The sequence below is a fragment of the Sebastes fasciatus genome, chromosome 15 (genome assembly GCF_043250625.1).
Source record: "Sebastes fasciatus isolate fSebFas1 chromosome 15, fSebFas1.pri, whole genome shotgun sequence".
NCBI classification, from domain to species: Eukaryota; Metazoa; Chordata; class Actinopteri; order Perciformes; family Sebastidae; genus Sebastes; species Sebastes fasciatus.
In genome coordinates this window covers 15,298,000-15,317,958 of record NC_133809.1, presented here as the reverse complement: position 1 = coordinate 15,317,958, position 19,959 = coordinate 15,298,000, and the positions used below count along the sequence as shown (strand labels likewise).

Here is a 19,959-nt window from a genome sequence, read left to right as displayed (position 1 = left end):
CTTTCTCATCCTCTGTGGGGAAACGGTGGGATAAATTACTGCGAGGAGTGGTATATATGTATGTATAAATCTGAATTGATGGATATTATGGGAATTGTTTCATGTGTATTCATGACGCCATAAAAAATACAAACTTTGATTTTATGGTAGCTGAAAAATTTATCAAAATGGTTTATAGTGGGGATACCTGACAAAGAGACAAGGTAGCTCATGAAGCACAGTATAATAATAAATAATAATAAAATCTTTACGAGAGCTATCTGGCTAAACGATGTTTTGACTACATTAGAGGTGGGAAGAAGCTAACATAGCGATAAATCAAGGCAGAGGTCATCAGGACTCTTGTGACCCGCGAGCTACTTTTCTTCTTCCGTGACTGTTGGCACGAGATCCGAAGAAAGAGGCTCCCCGCCCGCCCCCGATTCCATGTCACTTTTCCTTTTTCAACATTTAATGACCCCGGCTCATTAAAGGAAGCTTCACCTGATCCAGGACCCGAGGCCCCCGCATTAACTCACGCCCAGAGCGGGACTAATTCTGGCGTGGCGTTGTGCAACAGTGCAACCCCGTAGCAGCCCCGTCAGAGGCAGACTAAACAAAGGCCTGGCCTGGCTTCCCCTGTCCTCTCCAGCAGGCAGAAAAGCTATTAATGAGGATCTATGGCCCAGAGCAATGGAAGCCCTCAGTCCCCCCAGCCATGTCCATCAGGGTACTTAGCCCCATGCAGTCATTAACTTCTGTTACTAATTGTCAAATTCATTAAACTAATCCTTCCCCCACATCCGGATGTCTCCCGTGGAAATGGATGGAGAGGACTGAGTTATTAAGATGTCAGCTGTGGGGAAGATTAAGGCCAGCAGACATGCTCCACAAAGAAACGATACGGCCATTAAACTCTATATCAAGGTAGTGTGTGTGATATACTTTGTAATTATATATACATTCATCTTGGTACGGGAGTAAAAGAGCGCTTCAAAAATGTATTCACAGTCACAGATGTGCCTTCAGTCGAGATATGTATCTGCCCCAAAGATACATGCGCGACAATCATAAAGCAAAGAATTTCGGCTTGAGAATGCGCCTATTTCATCAGCTCTCCGCTTAAAGGTACTTACGCATGCCACACATTCAGTCGGGGTAATATTCAACAGTCAAAACCATTAACAGCAACCAAGGCAATTAGAAAGCCATAAAATATTAAAAATTCAATATTCATATTCATATGGAATACATCAGAACCCTCATTAGCTCTCTCTCAATGGCTGTCACAATGAAGCCTTAATTATACACCCTAACAATACAAAGCTCCATTTTGCAAAATGGTGGGTTTCTGAAATGCCTGCTTCAGCCTGTTTCTGACAACTGGGAAGCCAGCGTTGGCAGATCTTGGCTATTACAGACACAAGGCCACATATTTCCATTGCAAAATACTCTTTTTATCGAGTCCAAAATTGTTGACACTTAAGTAATATTATATTACTGCCTCCTGTATGGAATATGCTGGTGGTGTGTGATGGCAGGAAGAGGGGGGAAGAAGACAAAGTGGAGAAAATTAATTAAAGTGGTTTGAATGACAGTTTGCTCAAGGGCACCGGGGTACCATCGTGAGCTTTCCGTGGCCGCATTCGACACCCACAGCCTTCCGATCCCTTCCCCCTTCTCTCCAACACTCCTTCTCCTCGCCATCGCTCCCTTCCATCAGGTAAGTGACTGGACGCGACATGGTTTTAATGTTCTCTCCATTAGATCAGCCCTGTTGTAATGTAATGGGATTGTTCTCCCCTGTTCCCTTACACGGTGGGAACACGGCGAGGGGGTTGGACCTTGTTGTAGCAGCTCAAGTAGATGTGGTACAGGGGATAGGGCCAGCTAGGGTCAAGCGATTGTGTTTAATGTAATGCGGACATAGTCCCGGGGCGTGTTGGGCTGTCCTGACAACTCAGACATGCCAAACTGACAGGAAGCTTAGTGTGAGCTTAGTAGGAGGAGACACTGGTTATTTGTTTTAAATCAGCTTCCTCATTACCATTCAGTACGGACGGTTACACTCCAAGGTGACTCCCGGAGTTGGTGAAGGAGTGATAGGATGTGGAAGAGGTGTGCACAAGGTGCAGGATATATTTGGACCAATTATAATGTTACTCCCAATGCTTACAAGATTATATATGCTTATATAGTGAGGCTAAAACACTAAGTACAATGTCTGATCCATCAAAATAAAGCAACAAATGGACATGCGAGCTCAGCGAGTGCCTTTGCAAAACAAACATCGGCCGAAACTTTGTTCTAAAAGGCTTTCAGAGACATTCCCTTTGGTAAATTGGTGGGGCTGTCTGTTTGAAGCGGCTGTTGAAAGACGGGCTCTTCCTTTGTGCTCGTGGACGGGGCTGGCGAGATGACTCACCACGTGTCAGTCCTCGACCATACAGAGTGGTGGAATAAGAAAAACAAAAACGGCTCACAAAGCCAGCTGCTCATAAAACCGAATGCCCCGACCGGTTCCTGAGACGATGCAGGTCAGAGTTACAAGAAGAGGGAGAGAGGAAGCAGAATAGGGGAAAGTATTATCCTCCGCGATTGAGGCCACGTTGCAGGTGTGGCCAGCCAACAGAGGATGTGACACGAGACATTGTCTCATCAACGCGATGAGTGAGGGACGCTTATCAGCCAACAGAAATGTGACAAGTGACGGGTGACATGTGCACTGGTTTAAGTCCGGAGAGGAATGAAAAAGAAGCAGTTAAAGCTGCAGTGGGTAGAATTGGAGCAAATATGATTAAAAATAGTTATCTTTTATCTGGCCGTCTCTGAGCAGCTGTCAATCACTCGCGAACTCCGATCAAACGGTCAAACCAGGCAGCGCTGATCAAATATGAATCGATATTCTGTTACTGTAATGCCTATTTTTCACCTCAAATGTTTTCGGAAACATCTTGTAGTGTACTGTTTAGCTTTAAAATGAGAAAATGTGTGACCCGGCAGCCATGCTGAGATCAGTTGAGGAAATACCTAGCACCACCCACCAGCCGTACCAAACTTTCTCATTTTACAGCTAAACAGTACACTACAAGATGTTTCTGAAAACAAATGAGGCAAGAAATAGGCCTTAGTTGACCGTTTGATTGGAGTTTGTGAATGGTTGACAGCTGCCTCCGTTGAATGAACAGCCAATAGGAACGCTCTCTCTCTGAAATGACCTGTGATTGGACATTTTTAAAGCTTAAAAACAGAGCCATGAGGAGGTGTAGAAGTCTAGTTTTCTCTCAAAGCACTTGAATTACAATATGCTGAAGGGTTATTATGGAATTTTTACCCAATGATGCCAAAAACATTCTGCATACTGCAGGTTTAATCCATGAAGGTACCAATGCAGCTCTTCATTGCCCGAGTTTGTATTTGTACAGTTTCCTAGCCTGAAGTTTACACACACACACACACACTCTTTAGTCTTGGATAGTGATTCATTTACAATGACAGAGCTGTTTTCAGCGATAGAGCCTGAGCATAAATATGCCATGCCGCACAGCTGGAAAATGTAGAAATTCATCAGGGTTAAAAAGTAGAGAGATTAACGTTTCACGAGTTTCCTCTCAGATATATATGGTTACGTAAACACAGGCCCAGCCAGTCGTCAGGCTGGGAGGGAGAGGGCCTCGGCCAAAGCAAGCACAAAGCCCTAGTTTCAGCAGGCCAAGGACAAGGAGGCTTTCCATATCTACACGCATGGAAAACTAAACGTTGGGAAGCAGCGGGGAGACATAAGGTTGTTTATCGATGCACTGTATGTCCATGAATACTTGCAATTAAAGCAAACAAGTTTAGTTATTACTGGCTCTTATTAAATGCAATATTTTAACGGTCATTTTTACATTTTGTGCCTCTATGGGATGTTTTTAAGATGACAAGAAATCATGTAACTTCCTCCAAACATTCAAGGTCTCGCCATTAAAAGGATAAGGTGTTCCAATAAATACAGTTTTTCTACAGGGCGTAAAACAAAGTCATAATCCCAGCTCTGTCATAGCAACATTCCCCACTTGGCCGAGGTAAGAGCGCTTGGAGCGTCTGAGACAGGAAGCCGCTTCCAGAAAGCGAGTAGGATGGAATCAAAGAAGGAGTCTCATGCCACAGAGAGGTAAACTGTGTCAGTTGCTTTTCATGGTCCGTAACAACCACCTAGTCCACAGGGGTACACGCACGCGCATGTATTGACGTCGACGTATATACACACAGTCAAGAACTGGCCTACAAACACACACACAAAAAACAAAATGTAAATGTTTTTCTGGTGAGGTCAGGTTCCAGGCTCTTGGCATCTTGGCTCTCCTGTCCTCTATCCTCCATAGCTCCAACAGACATCATGAACCCCAACCCCCCACCCTTTCATCCCCAGAGAGAGACTGGAGGAAAACATAGCAGTGATGCTGGTTTAACCCACTCTCCAGACTCCAGACAGTGTTATTCTACGGCTGGTTATGACTTTAGCTACGGGAGGTGATGGGGCCTGCCGCAAATATTTCTTGAGGGTAAGTTCACAAAACAAAACATAAAAACCCTCTTAATTTCGGAGTAGATGAATGGCAGGGAGTTGAAAGACTTTGCACTACTCCTCAGCTGTCTGACAGTATTGGGACTAGCTGTTAGTACTGGTGAGTTTAAAAGGTTTTATTACAAGTCCAACCTCCTAAGTGACTGGCTGGATTATCCTTCACACTCTTACATGGGGCTGCAGAGTCAAAACAACTGGCTACAATCCAAATGGAGCAATAAGTTGGCCTGTGGACATCCTGTAAATCTAACTTCATATTTTCACTTTAAGTTTTTTTGAGGAGTAAGTGAAAAAATATGTATTTTTCACTGAGGGTGACAGTGAATATGTAACAACAGATCTCTGATGATCAAAAGTAGCAGTTGTTTTGAAAGCAGCGACATCCAAAGGCATTTTGAAGAAAAAGTGACAAAACACACAATGACAAAAGTAGAAAAAAGAAATCAAATTTGGTCAGCCAGAAAAATTATCACAGTATTTCCCCATCATTTTTAACAATCATGCAAAAGGGAAATTATAGTAATACACTTTCCATAATTGGGTATTTACATAGGTGCATAGCAAAACATACTAGCCGATATGTCAAACAACCGCTACATATGTCTACAATTCATCCAGCATCAGAATAAAATCAGAAAAAAGGACCATAAACTAACACACACATTCTTCATTGGAACAATGTTCAACCAAGCAGTGGTAGTGGCTCATGCCCTTGGCAAGGCGAGATAAGGCTATCAGCTTCCATCATCGCTAAACAAGATTGAGCAAAGTACATTAAGCAGAAAAATACAAACAAATTACAAAGGCTTGAGGCTAGGCTCTTTATCTAATGTTTGTGGGGACTGTTAGCGTCAGTTGGAGGGAAATGGGCCTGCGTCTAATAGATCCTGTCCCACCACTTCCACACGGCCGGCGAACAATACACAGCGCCATTATCTCTGCGCTAATGCTATCCTTCCTCATGTGCAAAACAAGCCTGCAATCTCAACCCCACTGCCACAGTGTCGACCAACATAAATACAGCAGACCAAAGGAAAAGATAACAATGGCTATCACATGGAGGGGCGACACAGAGGGACAGCTGTTTGGAGGAATCTATACTAGCTCGCGCTCCTTAATGCTCTGAACTTGCACTGAAAATGTAGTAAAAGAAAAACTTTCTACAAAGTGATTATCCATTGGTTTTAGACTGCTTGTAAGCTACTTCCAATAACACCATTTAGAGGTCTCTGTGCACCACAAAACCAGCTACAACAAGCCTGCATTAGCTTTGTTATTGATCTGATCTCCTAAACCCTCGCTGTGACCCCAGAGGTCATGATTTATGTATTAAGCAGCTTTTTAAAGAAATCCATTTTCCTGTTGAGCCCCCGATGTACGTCTAATGCTGCACCATGCCGGTAATCAGAGAAGGGCTGCGTGTTTGATTTTGACTGCCCCCCCTCCTCTTCCCCTTCCTCCATAGTTCACACCCCTCCTCAACGACTTGTCTCACAACACCTCAGCTCCCTAATCAATACCTCAGAGCTGCTGGTTCAACTGGAGATTCCTCTGCCTGCCTGCCTGCCCTCTTCCTCCTCCTTTTCTTTCTCCTCTCCCTCCTTTCCTCGCAGCAGGATACACCTCCATCAGGGCACTCGCAAGAACGCGGTGCCAGGCTTCTGAAGGGGTCCGGATGAAAGTGCGACGACAACACAATGGAGACAAAGATGCCAGGAGAAGGAAGAAAGAAGGAGCGAGGGAGAGGGAGAGGGAAAGAATAAAAAAAAAGAGTGTTTGGACTTGTGGACAGGCTGCCTCTGCGATCTCAGAGGGCCCCACTCTTGTCTGCTGATGTCGATAATGGAGCGGCGGTAGAGACTGAGGATGAGGGGGGAGTGTGTGTGTGTGTGTAATAAAGGTCAGGAGAATCAGGGAATGGGGGGGAGAGAGTGTGTGCGAGTTTAAGAAAAAGGATTATCTCACTAAAAACAAGGTGTTTTAACACACACCAGCGGAAGGGAATGTTTCATCTACAAAGGCCAAAGGTCTCAGTGCACCTCTCCGAGACTTTTCCCAGACGTCTCGAAGAAACACAAAAGAGAAAAAAAAGGGGGGGGAGGAGGGAGGAAGTTGGGTGTTAACTGACCCGCGGTATCCAAAAAATAAAAGAAGCAGCGTTTCTGAAAAGTCGAACGCATTTACAGGATAAGAAATTAGATCTGAAAGTAACATTTCCGTCGTTCTCAAAGCCGGGTCTCGGTTCGACAGAGATGTCACAGTGCTGCTAATTAGAGCCGGCAGGAAGGAACGTGTGCGTAGATATCATCTATTGTTCCTCATCACTCTAATGAACTTAAATGTCTTTGTCTTTATTCATCAGCTCAAAGGTTGCAGAGTTGCTGCAATGAAGTCACTATCTTTTTATACATTATCTATCACTACATCAAGCGACTGAAGCTCCTCGATGCATCTTCCCAAAACTCACTGCCATCCGATCCGAGCCCTATAGGCTGTGCTACTTTCAAGGCACAACATCTTTGTGTTGTAAGATGTTCTATCTGCAGAAAAAACATCTTAAAAATACAAAATACCTCGTAGTTTGTAGTTGGCAGAGAGAAAAAGAGTGTATATGGAAGAAAGCATTACTTCTTTCTACCGTTAGTGTTGAAAGAAGGCAAACTGGGGCAAAAAAACAGAGGCAGAGGTGTGCAAGGAGAACAGAGATAGACCTGTTATCATGTAACAGAGGCCCGATTTGACCTGACCTTGAACACACGAGTGCACGCGCGCACACACACACACACACACACACACACACAAGCAGGGTCACGGGGCATAAAGAGCCACTGTGTCAGGTCACAGAGCACAGAGCGAAGGATAAAGGACTTGAGGGATGTGATATGACTAATATGAGGGTTTTTTGCAGGCCTTTGGGGGGGACTGGCGTTACAGCCAGGGGTGACTGACACTGCTGATCTGTATCACACATCAGAGCGGATCACAGCAGAGGAGAGCAGCCCAACCACACACATGAAGTATGGACACACAGAATCCAATTTCTAAATCCACACAAACAAGGACATAAATAACAAACTCCAAATCAAAATGTTATACTCATATCTTTTCACGTAATGTTCGTATTCTAGGTTGCCTTTGAAGACTCTCAGAGGACACAAGGACGTCACCTATTCCATACAAATACACCCATAGATGTGCAAAAAGTGAACGATCCCCCCCCGCCGCTTACAAAACTGTTATTTCTCCCCCTCAAAGAGCGGGTTCAAAGATCAGCACCTAGCGGGATGGGATGGGGTACACTGTGGCGCGCATGTCTATCAGGTTACACACTTCAAAGACGCACTGCCATACACAGCCAGCGATGAGAGCAAAGGGGCCAAGGATAGGGCCACATTGTCATTCTGCCATTATCACTACTGCCAGAGGATGGACGGCTGACTTTTTTTCTATCATAATTGGACTTTTTTTCCCTCCATCAACAATGGTTGTGAAGAATATGATCTCTTCCTTTGAATCTTTTGAAAAGCTCCAAACATTCTCCGAGAGGCCAGAGTGTATAGAGAGTGTCAGCTTCTGGGAACGACCCATAGATGGCACTGTTGGCTCATGCTACGGGTCTGCTGCCAGAACTGCAAAAAGGAAGAGGAGGAGGGAAGAATATCCACTTAAAACTCATCAACTCCGGATCTGAGAAGAAAAAAATTCTTTCATCTATGCTCAAGTGTCATTTGCCAAATATAATCTTGTAACTTCTAATTAATTCAAACTGCTAGAAAGAATCTTTCAAAATATCACATTTCCAAACAGAGCACTTTTTTTATCATGCTAAAACTGTTCTTTCCAGCAAGGGTGATTTAACAGCTCATTATCAAAAGAAGTGTTATTTTTCTCTTTCTCCCCCCCCTCTATCACTTTCTTCACTAATCAACAACACCACAAACTTTATGGTGGAAAAAATACCTAGTAAACCCGGTATAGGTGTTGAACATAACTGAATGTGACCATAATCCATAACTTTTTTAGGGGATATTTGAGATGCTTCACAATGTGCTACAAATTAGGGATGCACCGATACCGGATCGAATATCGGTGACATATGATATATTCAATTAAATTCTTTATATACGTACTATATTGGAATATTAATTCCTGCTTAAGTTTTGACCAATTTGTTGCTACATTAAAATAGTCTACACCAGAATTGTATTTCCCGTTAATTTTGAAGATTTTTTTGCTAAGTTGTTGATGTGATTTATTATTTTAATAATAAATAACACTTCAGTAAATTTATGTTTTGTTATCTATGTATTTATGTGTAACATTTTGTTTTACAAAGTTAGGACACAATGTTTAAGTCAAGCCCGATGTTTCCTTACACATCCCAGTGACTTCCACACAGTGAGGCATTCAGCCGTTTAATTACACTGGTATCGGATCGGTACTCGGTATCAGCCGATACCCAAAGCCCAGGTATCGCTATCGGGACTGAAAAAGTCGGATCGGTGCATCCTTACTACAAATGGTACAAGTAAACCTACCGATTAGTGAGAATGCTAAAAAAGCAACTTCAGGGAGCAGTAACTTGAAATTTGAGATAAGAAAGTTGTATTCTTATGGTTGACATCACTCAGTGAGAGAGTGAGAGAGGAAGCCTGTTGTTTATGGTGCAGGTCTGTTGATGATGGTGAGAGGGCTAAACGAGGAGACGACTGGAGGTCTGCTAGCCCGCGAGGGCCCCATGGGAGTCCAACCGCCCTGATCTATGGCCTGTTTGACTGGTGAGGTCAGACCAGAGAAGCCCTGGAAATGGGAAATTAGCAGCCTTTTGCAATTAGAGCCCTGACCACAGGCAGAGGTGGTATATAGCATCACGTACCAGAGAAATGTCCACTATTTGACTGTGAATACTCACGGGAGCCCAAAAAACAGAAATTGGACTGCGTGACAGTGAAGGAAAACACACAAACAAGAGATTTCTCATGTATGTGTAAAGCTCTGCGATTTATACAGAAGACGACAAAGAAAGTCAGGCAGAGGGCGCGAAACGCCCCGAGGCAGGCTGACTGGCCCTTGCCACCCAGACCGTGTGCGGACATGCAGAGGCCCTGGAGCAGCCCTCAGCTCCGGATGAACATGTCTCCACACAGACCTAACCAAGCACCCCCCACCCCCCTCTCTCATTTACACCACGTCAAGCCAACTCCCAGCTCAACAACAAACTCCTATCCACCATCCCATAAGAAGCTCTACAATTTTGATGCTGCAAGCTAAAATGAGAGGTTGTGTGGGGGGGAAAAGTGTAACGCAGGATCAATCCCACACCCTGTTTGCGCTGACAGCGGGGAGAGCTGTTGAAGTGTGCGTCCAGGTAGCTTCCTCATGGCTGCAGGCGGTCAGGTAGGCAGGCGGTGCCAGTGGTGTGTTAAACACACACGCAGTTGTCTCGAAGCTGTCAGTCAGCCACCCCGCACCCCATCAGACCACCGAGGTCTCATACATAATTTGGCATCAAATGAATATTTTCTCAACGTCCGGGCAAAAGTGGTATTTGATGAAATATTAATTTGGTGATTAATTTTTGTATCTGATCTTCTGTCAAGTGAGATAAAAAAAAGAATGGGATTTTTCCTGTGAAGCCAGTTGTTGAAGGGCACCTCTCTCCAACTTCACACATCAAACTTTGATTAACTGATACAACGGGCACACTATTTTCCCAGAGTAAGATGAAAAGAAAACTTACTCCACTTTGAAAGTGAAATCAAGACATACTAACTAAGACAGGCTAAAAGCACTAACATAGGTTTTTAATCTACTGAGCAGCGTGGTTGCACTTTACAATAGGTGCTAAGGACTGTTAGTGTACAGCGGGCCAGATGGAACTAGACAAGCAGGGTCTCTTTGAGACGGTGCTGATGGGCTACAAAGTGACTCTGAATCCACAGAGAATGACTTGTAAAACATCTCAACAGTGTGACATATGTCATGAACCTTAGCCGAGATGAGAAGTTTAGTAGTGCTCTGAGAGCTTGTTCACTAAAAAAGCAGTCAAGCATGTGTCAGTGGTGGCAAGGAGTCAAAACGATGACTATTGTATATGCTCAATGAAGCATTGCAATGGTGAGTTCACATAATTATGGTGTATTGTATTACTATTCTGAATAACATTCACTCTATATTTCATAAGCCTCTTATATTATGAGTGAAAATATAATTAGGATTTTTTTAAATTCCAGATTTATCGTCAGATGCTTTATTAATTGATGTAATTTGTTTGTTTTTCGAAGAAGTCTTGCAAAACCACTCGGCTTCCTACACCCCCTGTACAGTTGTTTTTTTATAATATATACATTTGTGCATATGTAGGTTTGTGACTATGTATATGTGCGTGTCTGTGCATGTATTATACCTTTTAAATTGAAATTATAGAAAGGGATTATTCAATCTGATTGTACTGTATCTGTCCAGTACAAAATGGAAAAAAAGCCAAGCAAACAAAAAGCTGGTGAAGAAAATGGAATATTCAGCAAGACAAAAAGACCAAGATATTTTTCTAAATCCGAATATTGGACTTAAAGGTACTCAATATGGAATTCAGAGAATTCCTATTGCCTCCACACAGCTCTCAACATGAAGACGGCTGAGACGGCAGGTAGCAGCTAACGATGCTAAAAGCACGAACAGCGCAAACAACAGCAACAGTGCTGACAGAGTTAACAATGTTTACCTGGGGGGAATTGGAGGGTGGGCGCTATGCCTTCGCGACAACGCCGTGGGTCGGGACAGCGTTAACAGCAGTAACCGCCGTATGAGCGCAGTGCAGAGCGGCGGTATAGCTAGCCAGTGGGGCACAACAGAGAGACTCACATGCACTAAAATGCATGTGTTGTCGGCCTGGCTATGTAAATAAAACACAGAGAGCGGGAGAGCGACTTCATTCTCTGCTCAGGTAGAAATTACTCCATTATATTATATTATATATATATAGATTGCATTACATTGCATTGTTTGTGGCTATAGTAAAGGTGCAGTGTGTAGAATCTGGCAGTATCTAGCCTCTCCCATGTGTCAAGCGTGTAGAAAAACTACTGTGACCGACGCGAAAAAGCGAATTACCTTATCTAGAGCCAGTTGTTGTAAGAGTAGCTTAGGTCATTTGGAAAATAGCAGAGCCAGTGCGTAGAGCGTGTGTGTATGTGGGAAGTGAGTGGTGAAGCAAGAGAGAGAGAGAGAAGCGGTGACGGCAGCGAGTAACGTTATTGACTCTGGCCCACGAAGGAAAAGTTAACAGTGTTTGGTTTGTCTGTTCTGGGCTACTGTAGAAACACGACGGTGCAACATGGCGGACTCCGTAAAAAGGACCCGCTCCCTATGTAGATATGAACGGCTCATTCTAAGGTAACGAAAACACAACGATTCTTATTTTCAGGTGATTAAAGAAAACATACTTATTAATATTATATTCCATTTCTGCCAATAGATCCCCTTAATTGTTAACCACTGGTCCTTTAATACTCTGAATTTTGAATTTAACACCTTTAAGTTTGGCAGGTGCAAATTAATGAGAGCTGAACTAATAAAATATAACATTTGACGTATGAAATGTCCAAAACATTTTTTTTTTTTTTTTAAATTAATCACATTAAAATTGGTGCAAGTCAATTGTTGGTATGCTTATCAACAGTTGTTGCTACAAGTCTGCTTGGGTCCTACATGTTCAATATATGGCAGTTTGTACTTGTTTGTACTTCCAATTGGAATGATAATAACAAGTAAATACAGCAATACAATATCCTTCAGATTGTTTGATGTATTAGTAACTGTTAGTGATGAAAGTATAACTTATGAAAATAAATAAACTAGTAAAATGAGGACCTGGGTTAAAACCTAAATGTCAGGTAGCGTCCACTCTGCAGACCAACGCGGTGCTAAGTTGATCAAAAATCCTTTATTTCTCACTAATGGTGGAGACAGAGAGGCCTACCTTGACGAGGTGCAGCAGCTCATACAGGTCCTCCACCTCGTCCCCCTCTGTCACACTGTAGTTTCTGCTGATGTCCAGGCTAGAGCCCTGGATGGTGCGTCTGTACAGGGGCAGATCCATGGCTTCACCATACAGCTCTATGGCCTGGTGGCCCACTGTCTGGTACATGTAGCTGTCCAACTCATCTGTGGCATGGACAAAAAGATATTTAGCCCAATGTCTGGTGATAAGACATTGATCCTGTGTCTGATAAACAGTAATAATGAGTATGTGATGTTGCAAGTTTTTGGAAATAGTTAGGGGTGAACAAACATGCACAAGCAAATTTCAGATGTTAACAAAATTATGTATAAATAATAGCTATAGACAACAACCGACTACATAAATGAACAGGAGGACTATGACATTCACAATTTAAACAATTCACAATATGCTAATAGACGGCTAAAACTACTGGCTTGCGAGGGGCTTGCCTGACCTGTTGAAAAAACAAATACTGATAGTTACATTAAGATCCAAGTGGACCAAAATAAAATAAAGAAATAAACATGTATAAATTAAATAATTAAATCAAATTGAATGAATGAAATAAAAGTCTCACTGTGAAAAATGTAAAAAATGAAACAAAACAAGCCTTTTAAAATAATAATAGCTATAATGAAATAAAAATTAACTCCAACAAACATCAGTCACAATGAAATTTTGAATGATATTAAGTTTGGTAAAAGTTTTAGGTTTCACAATTCATTATCTCAGCAAGCTTATAATGCTTTCTTCATATGAATGTTTATTTCATGGTGTTTTTATTATTCATTTACTTTTGGACCATGCTGAATTCCACTCGACAGGAACCAAGAACAGTATGTACGAGGAGATAATATTACTCATAACATATTCCATTTTTTATACTTAATGTGTTATAACCCAGCTGAAAAAAAAGAACCATAGTGGGGGTGTAAATAATGATTATTTTCATTATGATTAATATGCAGATTATTTTTTAATTAATTGATCAGTTGTTTGGTCTGTAAAACATCAGAAAATATAAAAAAATGTGCATCATATTTAACAAAGTGATCAAAACCCCCAAGATATTCAATGTACTAAAATGTAAGACTAGTAAAATCTGGAAATGTTTACGTTAGTTAAACTGGAACCATCAAATATTAGGCATTGTTGCTTGAAATTTTACTTTAATGATTAATTGATTATCGATCAACTAATCGCCTAATGCAGCTCTAAAACCATAGCATATCAGCTAGCATGTGCACTTTCATAGACTAAGCCTCTGGAGTTAACCTGTACTATACTCACTTTTAACAGTCTCTTCTCCACTATATTCACTTTTTTAATAGTCCTGTATCACAGCTGTTACCCTGCACTATATTCAGTTTTAACAGTTTTCTTCATCTCCTTGTATTTTTATATCTGGTATATTTTTTTGTACTACTAACTTTTTTACTGCCTTTTTACTAACATGTTTTGGAACACTATGGAACTGTGATGCTGGAAACTTGAATTTCCCTCGGGATCAATAAAGTTACTATCTATCAATCTATCTATCTATGCTACAACCCTCCTGTGGGATATACAGTACATAAAGTTCTGCAGGACTTTCACTGTGTACAGTTCTTAGTTTTTTTTGGTCTGCAGAAATGCAGCTGGCTGGCCCATTTAGCCCAGCTAGCCCCTGTAGATCACATAAACCCCCAGCAGCGCATCTTCTCCTCACCTGTGTTAGCAGGACGGAGGTTGGCCAGAGCTACGATCTGGTGCCCAGCAGCGACACACTGCATCATGTTGTAGCAGCTGTCTTTGCCCCCACTGGAACACAGCATGAGAAATAAATAGGCACAGTGAGGTAAAGCTGTGTTTGAATCATTAAGATGCAGACCAATGCATTATCATGTGGGAATGTGATGCAGCAGCAGCATTAATATTCAGTGATGAAAAACCTGTTTGTGGCTGCATTTATTGCACTGAGCATGCTCTATTCAAGGGGTCAGCAACCTTTACTATCAAAAGACCCATTTTAGGCAGAAAAAAAAGCCGCAAAACATTTGATCATTGTGATGAAGGTAACACAGTTTATAGTCTAAGTATATATAGTATATAAGTCTAATGCAGTGAGGGCCAAAGAGCAAATGTACTACGGAGTATTAGGGTCACACTGAGGGAAAAAACATCTGAGATTTCCAGAATAAAGTCAAAATATTACGGGAAAAAAGTTGTAATATTACGAGAATAAAGTCATAACTTTACGAGAAAAAAAGTCATAATATTAAGAGAATAAAGTCATAAATTTACGAGAAAAAAAAGTCGTAATATTACAAGAATAAAGTCATATCTTTACGAGAAAAAAGTTGTAATATTACGAGAATAAAGTAATAAATTTAGGAGAGAAAAGTCATAGTATTGCGAGAATAAAGTCATAATTTTACGAGGAAAAAAAAGTCGTAATATTAAGAGAATAAAGTCATAACTTTACGAGAAAAAAGTCGTAATATTGCAAAAATAAAGTCATAACTTTACGAGAAAAAAAGTCGTAATATTAAGAGAATAAAGTCATAAATTTAGGAGAAAAAAAGTCATAATATTGCAAAAATAAAGTCATAACTTTACGAGAAAAAAAGTCGTAATATTACGAGAATAAAGTCATAACTTTACGAGAAAAAAAGAAAATAACACGTACAATTACTACTTTATAATATTATGACTTTTTTCTCGTAATATTATGAATTTATTCTCGAAATCTCAGATTTATTTATCTTTCCTCAATGTGGCCCTAATACTCAGTCGTACCATAGACCTACAACAATGATAAATACAAATGAAAATGTAAACAAAAAACAGTTATTCATTTCCATGTTTATAAATCCACAGGGAGCCACTGGAGAGGAGCTAAAGAGCTGCAGGTTGCAGACACCTGCTCTATTATAAACAGTCTCTATCATACAGCAAGTCAGCTTCTATGTGCTACTCTTGGCTTTCAATACCTTTATAGTCGATAACTTTGGATTTCTACAAGCGACATTGTATATTCTGGCTTTGAACACAGTCAGAGGCGAAGTGCAACACCTTTACACCTCATAGGAACAAGTTATCCATCGTTTGTTGACATCAATCCATCTGAGATTTACTACTGACATGTTAGTAAAAGCATCAATGAATGAACTGTGAGAGAGTTACAGCAGAGAAACGCGGTTACCTTATCAACGCGACTACTTTCATCTTCTTATTTTATGCTCAAGAGACTAATGACATCTAAAGTATTGGCTGTAACGGTACACAACGTGATAACTGCGCTTAGCAACCGGTGCATGTACACAACAACATGTGAGAGCTAGACTTCCGGGTTGTTAAAGGACCCTCCTCTATATACCGAGTTGCCCTCTAATATGCCTGATAGAAAATCCCTCATTTTCTCTTTTTATGTTAGATTAAAATTTAAGTTTTGTTTTAACAGGCATGGCCATAATTAAGTTCAGTATTGAAAGATTTTTCAAAGCTAAAACGTTAGTAAAAAAGTGAATTAATTTTTCTGCTCCACTGTTCAGGAAACTGAAAATGTTTTCAGTTTATGACATAAATATTCATCAGATATGTGTATTTATATATAAATATATGTTTTTGCCTTCTTCTCTACCATCATCGTTTAGCAACTTCTTTAAATCTAATTCTCAAATTCATTCACATAATACTAGACAGGTTAATCATCTTCACCTGCCTTTTTACAAAACAAAACATGGCCAGTACTCCCTCAGATATCGTGGTGTACAAATATGGAACACCAAAATACACGTTATCAAGAGCTCGTTATCCTTAGAACATTTTAAAAGGAAATTATTATCACATTTAATTCATGATGTCTAATTATGTTTTGATATGTTTAGATATATTTTCTTTTTTTTCTGTACTGTTTTTTGTATGTATTTCATTGTTTTTATTGGATTGTTTTCCACTGTTTGGTTAGGTTTTTCTGCACATTTTGTTTACTTCTTGTTGTTTAACTTTTTTTGTATTTTTAAAATTATGTTAGTTTAGATCTTGCTTCCTTTTTTCCTTTCTCCTTTTCTCCTGGGATTGGGGGGAGGTCCTTTGTATAAACCTGTGGCTTTTTGACCTGTCCTGACACATTTCTTGTTTTTTTTTCATTGACTGGATTTTGTGCAGTTTTATATATGTGCAAATAAAACATTTTAAAAAATTGTGTTCACATTACTAGGGCTATACTATAAAGAAAGACAAACTGGTGACAAGAAGTAATTTAAAAACATAAAAAAATAAAATAGTTAATAATAAATAATGGTTATAATAATAACAATAATATTGAATAAAAATAAAATAAATGTAAAAAAAAAAATAGATACATAAATAATCTCTTTTTCTTATTCGCAAATACAACAGCATACACAAACAACCATGCAGGCAGGCCCAGTGCGCATGTGTGCACATGTGCTTTATTTTCATTTTTATTTCACATGTTAAATGTGAATAAGATGCAAGAAGACATCACACGTGAAAGCAACAATATATTTACAATAATATTTTATGAAACACATTTTACATGTGATAAATTAAAAACAATGTGTTTTTTGGACATTTTGTATGTTAAATGTTATATTTTATTTGTTCAGCTCTCATAAACTTACCAAATTTTAAGCAAATTTAAAAAAAATAAACTGCCAATATTACTATACTGTAACGTAATCGAAGTGGATATGCACTGTAACTTTAATACTGACACTGACACACATCCTTTGCCTCTTGTGTCTCAAGAGAGGACCAAAAGTCCATGCACTGGTATTCACACACAGGTTGCGCTTTTCCTCTGAGGGAGCCCTATTTTGCTCAGAGGAAAGCCTTTGATGCTCTTTTTGCTCTCTGTTGTTGTGCCAGAGCAGAATAATTGCACTGCTTTTGTGTGCTTCCCTCACCTTCTACCCCTAAGCAGGCTAAAGGCAACTGATTTTGTTTGAGCGTACAAAATTGAGAGAGACGTCTCTTCATCCCATTGCTTTTAACTAGGTTCCCTTTTTTGTTTTTGTTTGGTTTTTGTTTTATTCATCCTGAATATATGGCAAAATCTACAACCTGCAGATGAGCATCATTTGTGTTGTGGTGCAGGCTGTACAAACTGAGAACAGGGATCACTTTTCTAAAGGATGAATATGCTCGTCATTAAGTACACATCTATGATTCGATATGATTATTTTTGTCATTCCTAACTTTACGAAAAGATGAGTAAATAAAAGATGAATGTTTTCAATTATGTATTTTCCTTATTCTTTGTTCCTTTGTTTCCTTCTTTCTTCATTTACATTATTAATTAATAATAGTTCATTCAACATAGACCATTATTCTTTTATTATTTGATGCGGCTACAATAAACTTCCATGAAGTCTGATGTATTTTATTGAGATATCTTACTGGACAGATCATATCTATCCTCAGTCCCTGAGCAGGTGAACCAAAATATAATACATGCACCATGACAACAAACTACAAATACATTTGTAAAATGAATATTTCACAAGTGTTGGACATTTCATTTGACAGGATGACTGATATAGTGTTCAAAATGTTTCTTTGACATGGTGGTTTGAAAAATGGCCTTGTCTTGGAAAGAGCGGGACACATCCCCCCGGGTCTGGTTGTCCCTCAGTTTTGTAAACTCATTAATACATCACCTATGTTTTCCAATTTTCTGGGCTATACTTTATAATACGGCTTCACTGCCTCTGGTCATTTCCATTAAAACCCCAGGCCCATAGGATATGACTCATGCAAATGTTGTCACTTATCAGTTTTAATTTATGTACTTTATTACCCAGACAAATAAAGAGGTGTGTTGTTCCGGTTTTATTTGTGGCAGCTTTTTGCTGACGTAAAAGAGCGTTTTATGTCCGTATTGTTGGTGCGATGGGGATAAAAAGTGTTGATGGATAGCCCAACCGAGACACAGCCAACGGACGTGAATATGAGACGCATAAATATGAAAGCAAGGCAGCAGGAATCAAATGACACCCTTGGCCTTTCCTTAAAGGAGCATGTGCATATGACAGGTGATTTACACAGACACGTAAACTAATTTTTGTCACACAAGGACACAAAAACTTTGGTTGTAATGAGAAACTAAGGCCTCAAATCACAAGACGATAAATTGAGTGTCAGAACAGGCCAGCCAAGGTTGCAACGCTGAGTGGCCAGAATACAAACACACATACACACGTACACACTTGTGGTCCCTTCAACAACATGACAAAGCAAGTACATGTGTTGCACAGTAGCACAGTGCATCATGTTTACTTCTTTCTGAATAGGAGAAGTGGTGTATCTGCAAAACATTTGCTGGTGATGTCAGCAGAATAAAAGCTTGAAGTTTAAGTTTTATGATAATAAAAACATTACTTCTTTGACTTGCAGCAGTAAGCAGGCATAATTTGAAGAAAACTTTATCGCTTTAAAATGTTGTGATGGTTGAGTGCACGAAAAATAACGAAAAAAAATCACACCAATAAATGTGAATCTTAATGACAACAGTTATGTTAGTAGTATTATAACCAGTGGGCAACCTCTGGGTGAAAAGTGAAGCCAATGCGGAAGTCTATTAAACTGGTTATTAAATCTGGTTGCAAAAAGAAGTCTGATTAGAGAGAACTCTATTAGAAAATGAGCCTACTTCTCACTTGATTTATTACCTCAATAAACATTGTAAACATGAGTTTATGGTCTCAATCGCTAGTTTCAAGTCTTCTTCAATATAGCATGATGTTCAATTAGTAAATTATGGTCCCATTTAGAGTCAAATAGACCATAAAGCAGGGTATGCTTTAGGCGTGGCTACCTTGTGATTGACAGATCGCTACTACGGCGTTGTCCGCATTTTCGTCTTACAACTTTAACCCTTTCACAGTGCATTTGGTCGCTTAAAAATGTCTTACTCGGCATTCGGTTGTACTTAACTCCACCCTCTCCTGTCACTTCTCGTTGCAAAAAAGCACGATGGCGACGGCCAAAGACTTCTTATATACAGTCTATGATAATAACTGGGTGTTTTAGTGATATTCATCGATGCTGTGTTTTACTCAATTGTAATGCAGAAGTACTGGCCATTTGACAATGTTTACAATTTGCTCATGTCAAGAATGAACTTCAGAAAAATGATGACAAACAACTGTAGCAATATACTATAGATATCTGATAACTTTTAGAATGCAATACAATAATTGACAAAGAGTTATTACATGCATTTTGATGTGAACATTGAAAAGTATCTACAAAACAGATCTACTGTAGTGGTACAAATTCATAGTTTACCCTCCATATTGATAAATCATATTTGTTTCTGACCAGTTTTTAAATTGTCCAAGATATAAGGTTAGACACTTACTCAAACTAGGCTACTACATTCTGTGAGAGAGCCTTT

The 19,959-nt window shown here is 39.9% G+C and overlaps 1 protein-coding gene across 4 annotated transcripts in view; it reads right to left on the bottom strand.

Annotated features, from left to right (window-relative positions):
* dph6 (diphthamine biosynthesis 6) overlaps positions 1 to 19,959 on the bottom strand; it is a 243,021-nt gene that overhangs the window by 49,920 nt on the left and 173,142 nt on the right. For 2 of the 4 annotated variants that reach the window (XM_074661323.1, XM_074661322.1), the window contains exons 4-5: positions 14,263 to 14,354; positions 12,531 to 12,715 (exon numbers count right to left, since the gene is read on the bottom strand). In XM_074661323.1, coding sequence (XP_074517424.1) covers positions 12,531 to 12,715; positions 14,263 to 14,354 — 277 coding nt within the window. Of the gene's footprint in view, positions 1 to 12,530; positions 12,716 to 14,262; positions 14,355 to 15,738; positions 15,891 to 19,959 lie in introns of those variants that run through there. The other 2 variants (XM_074661324.1, XM_074661326.1) reach the window with 2 other exon arrangements.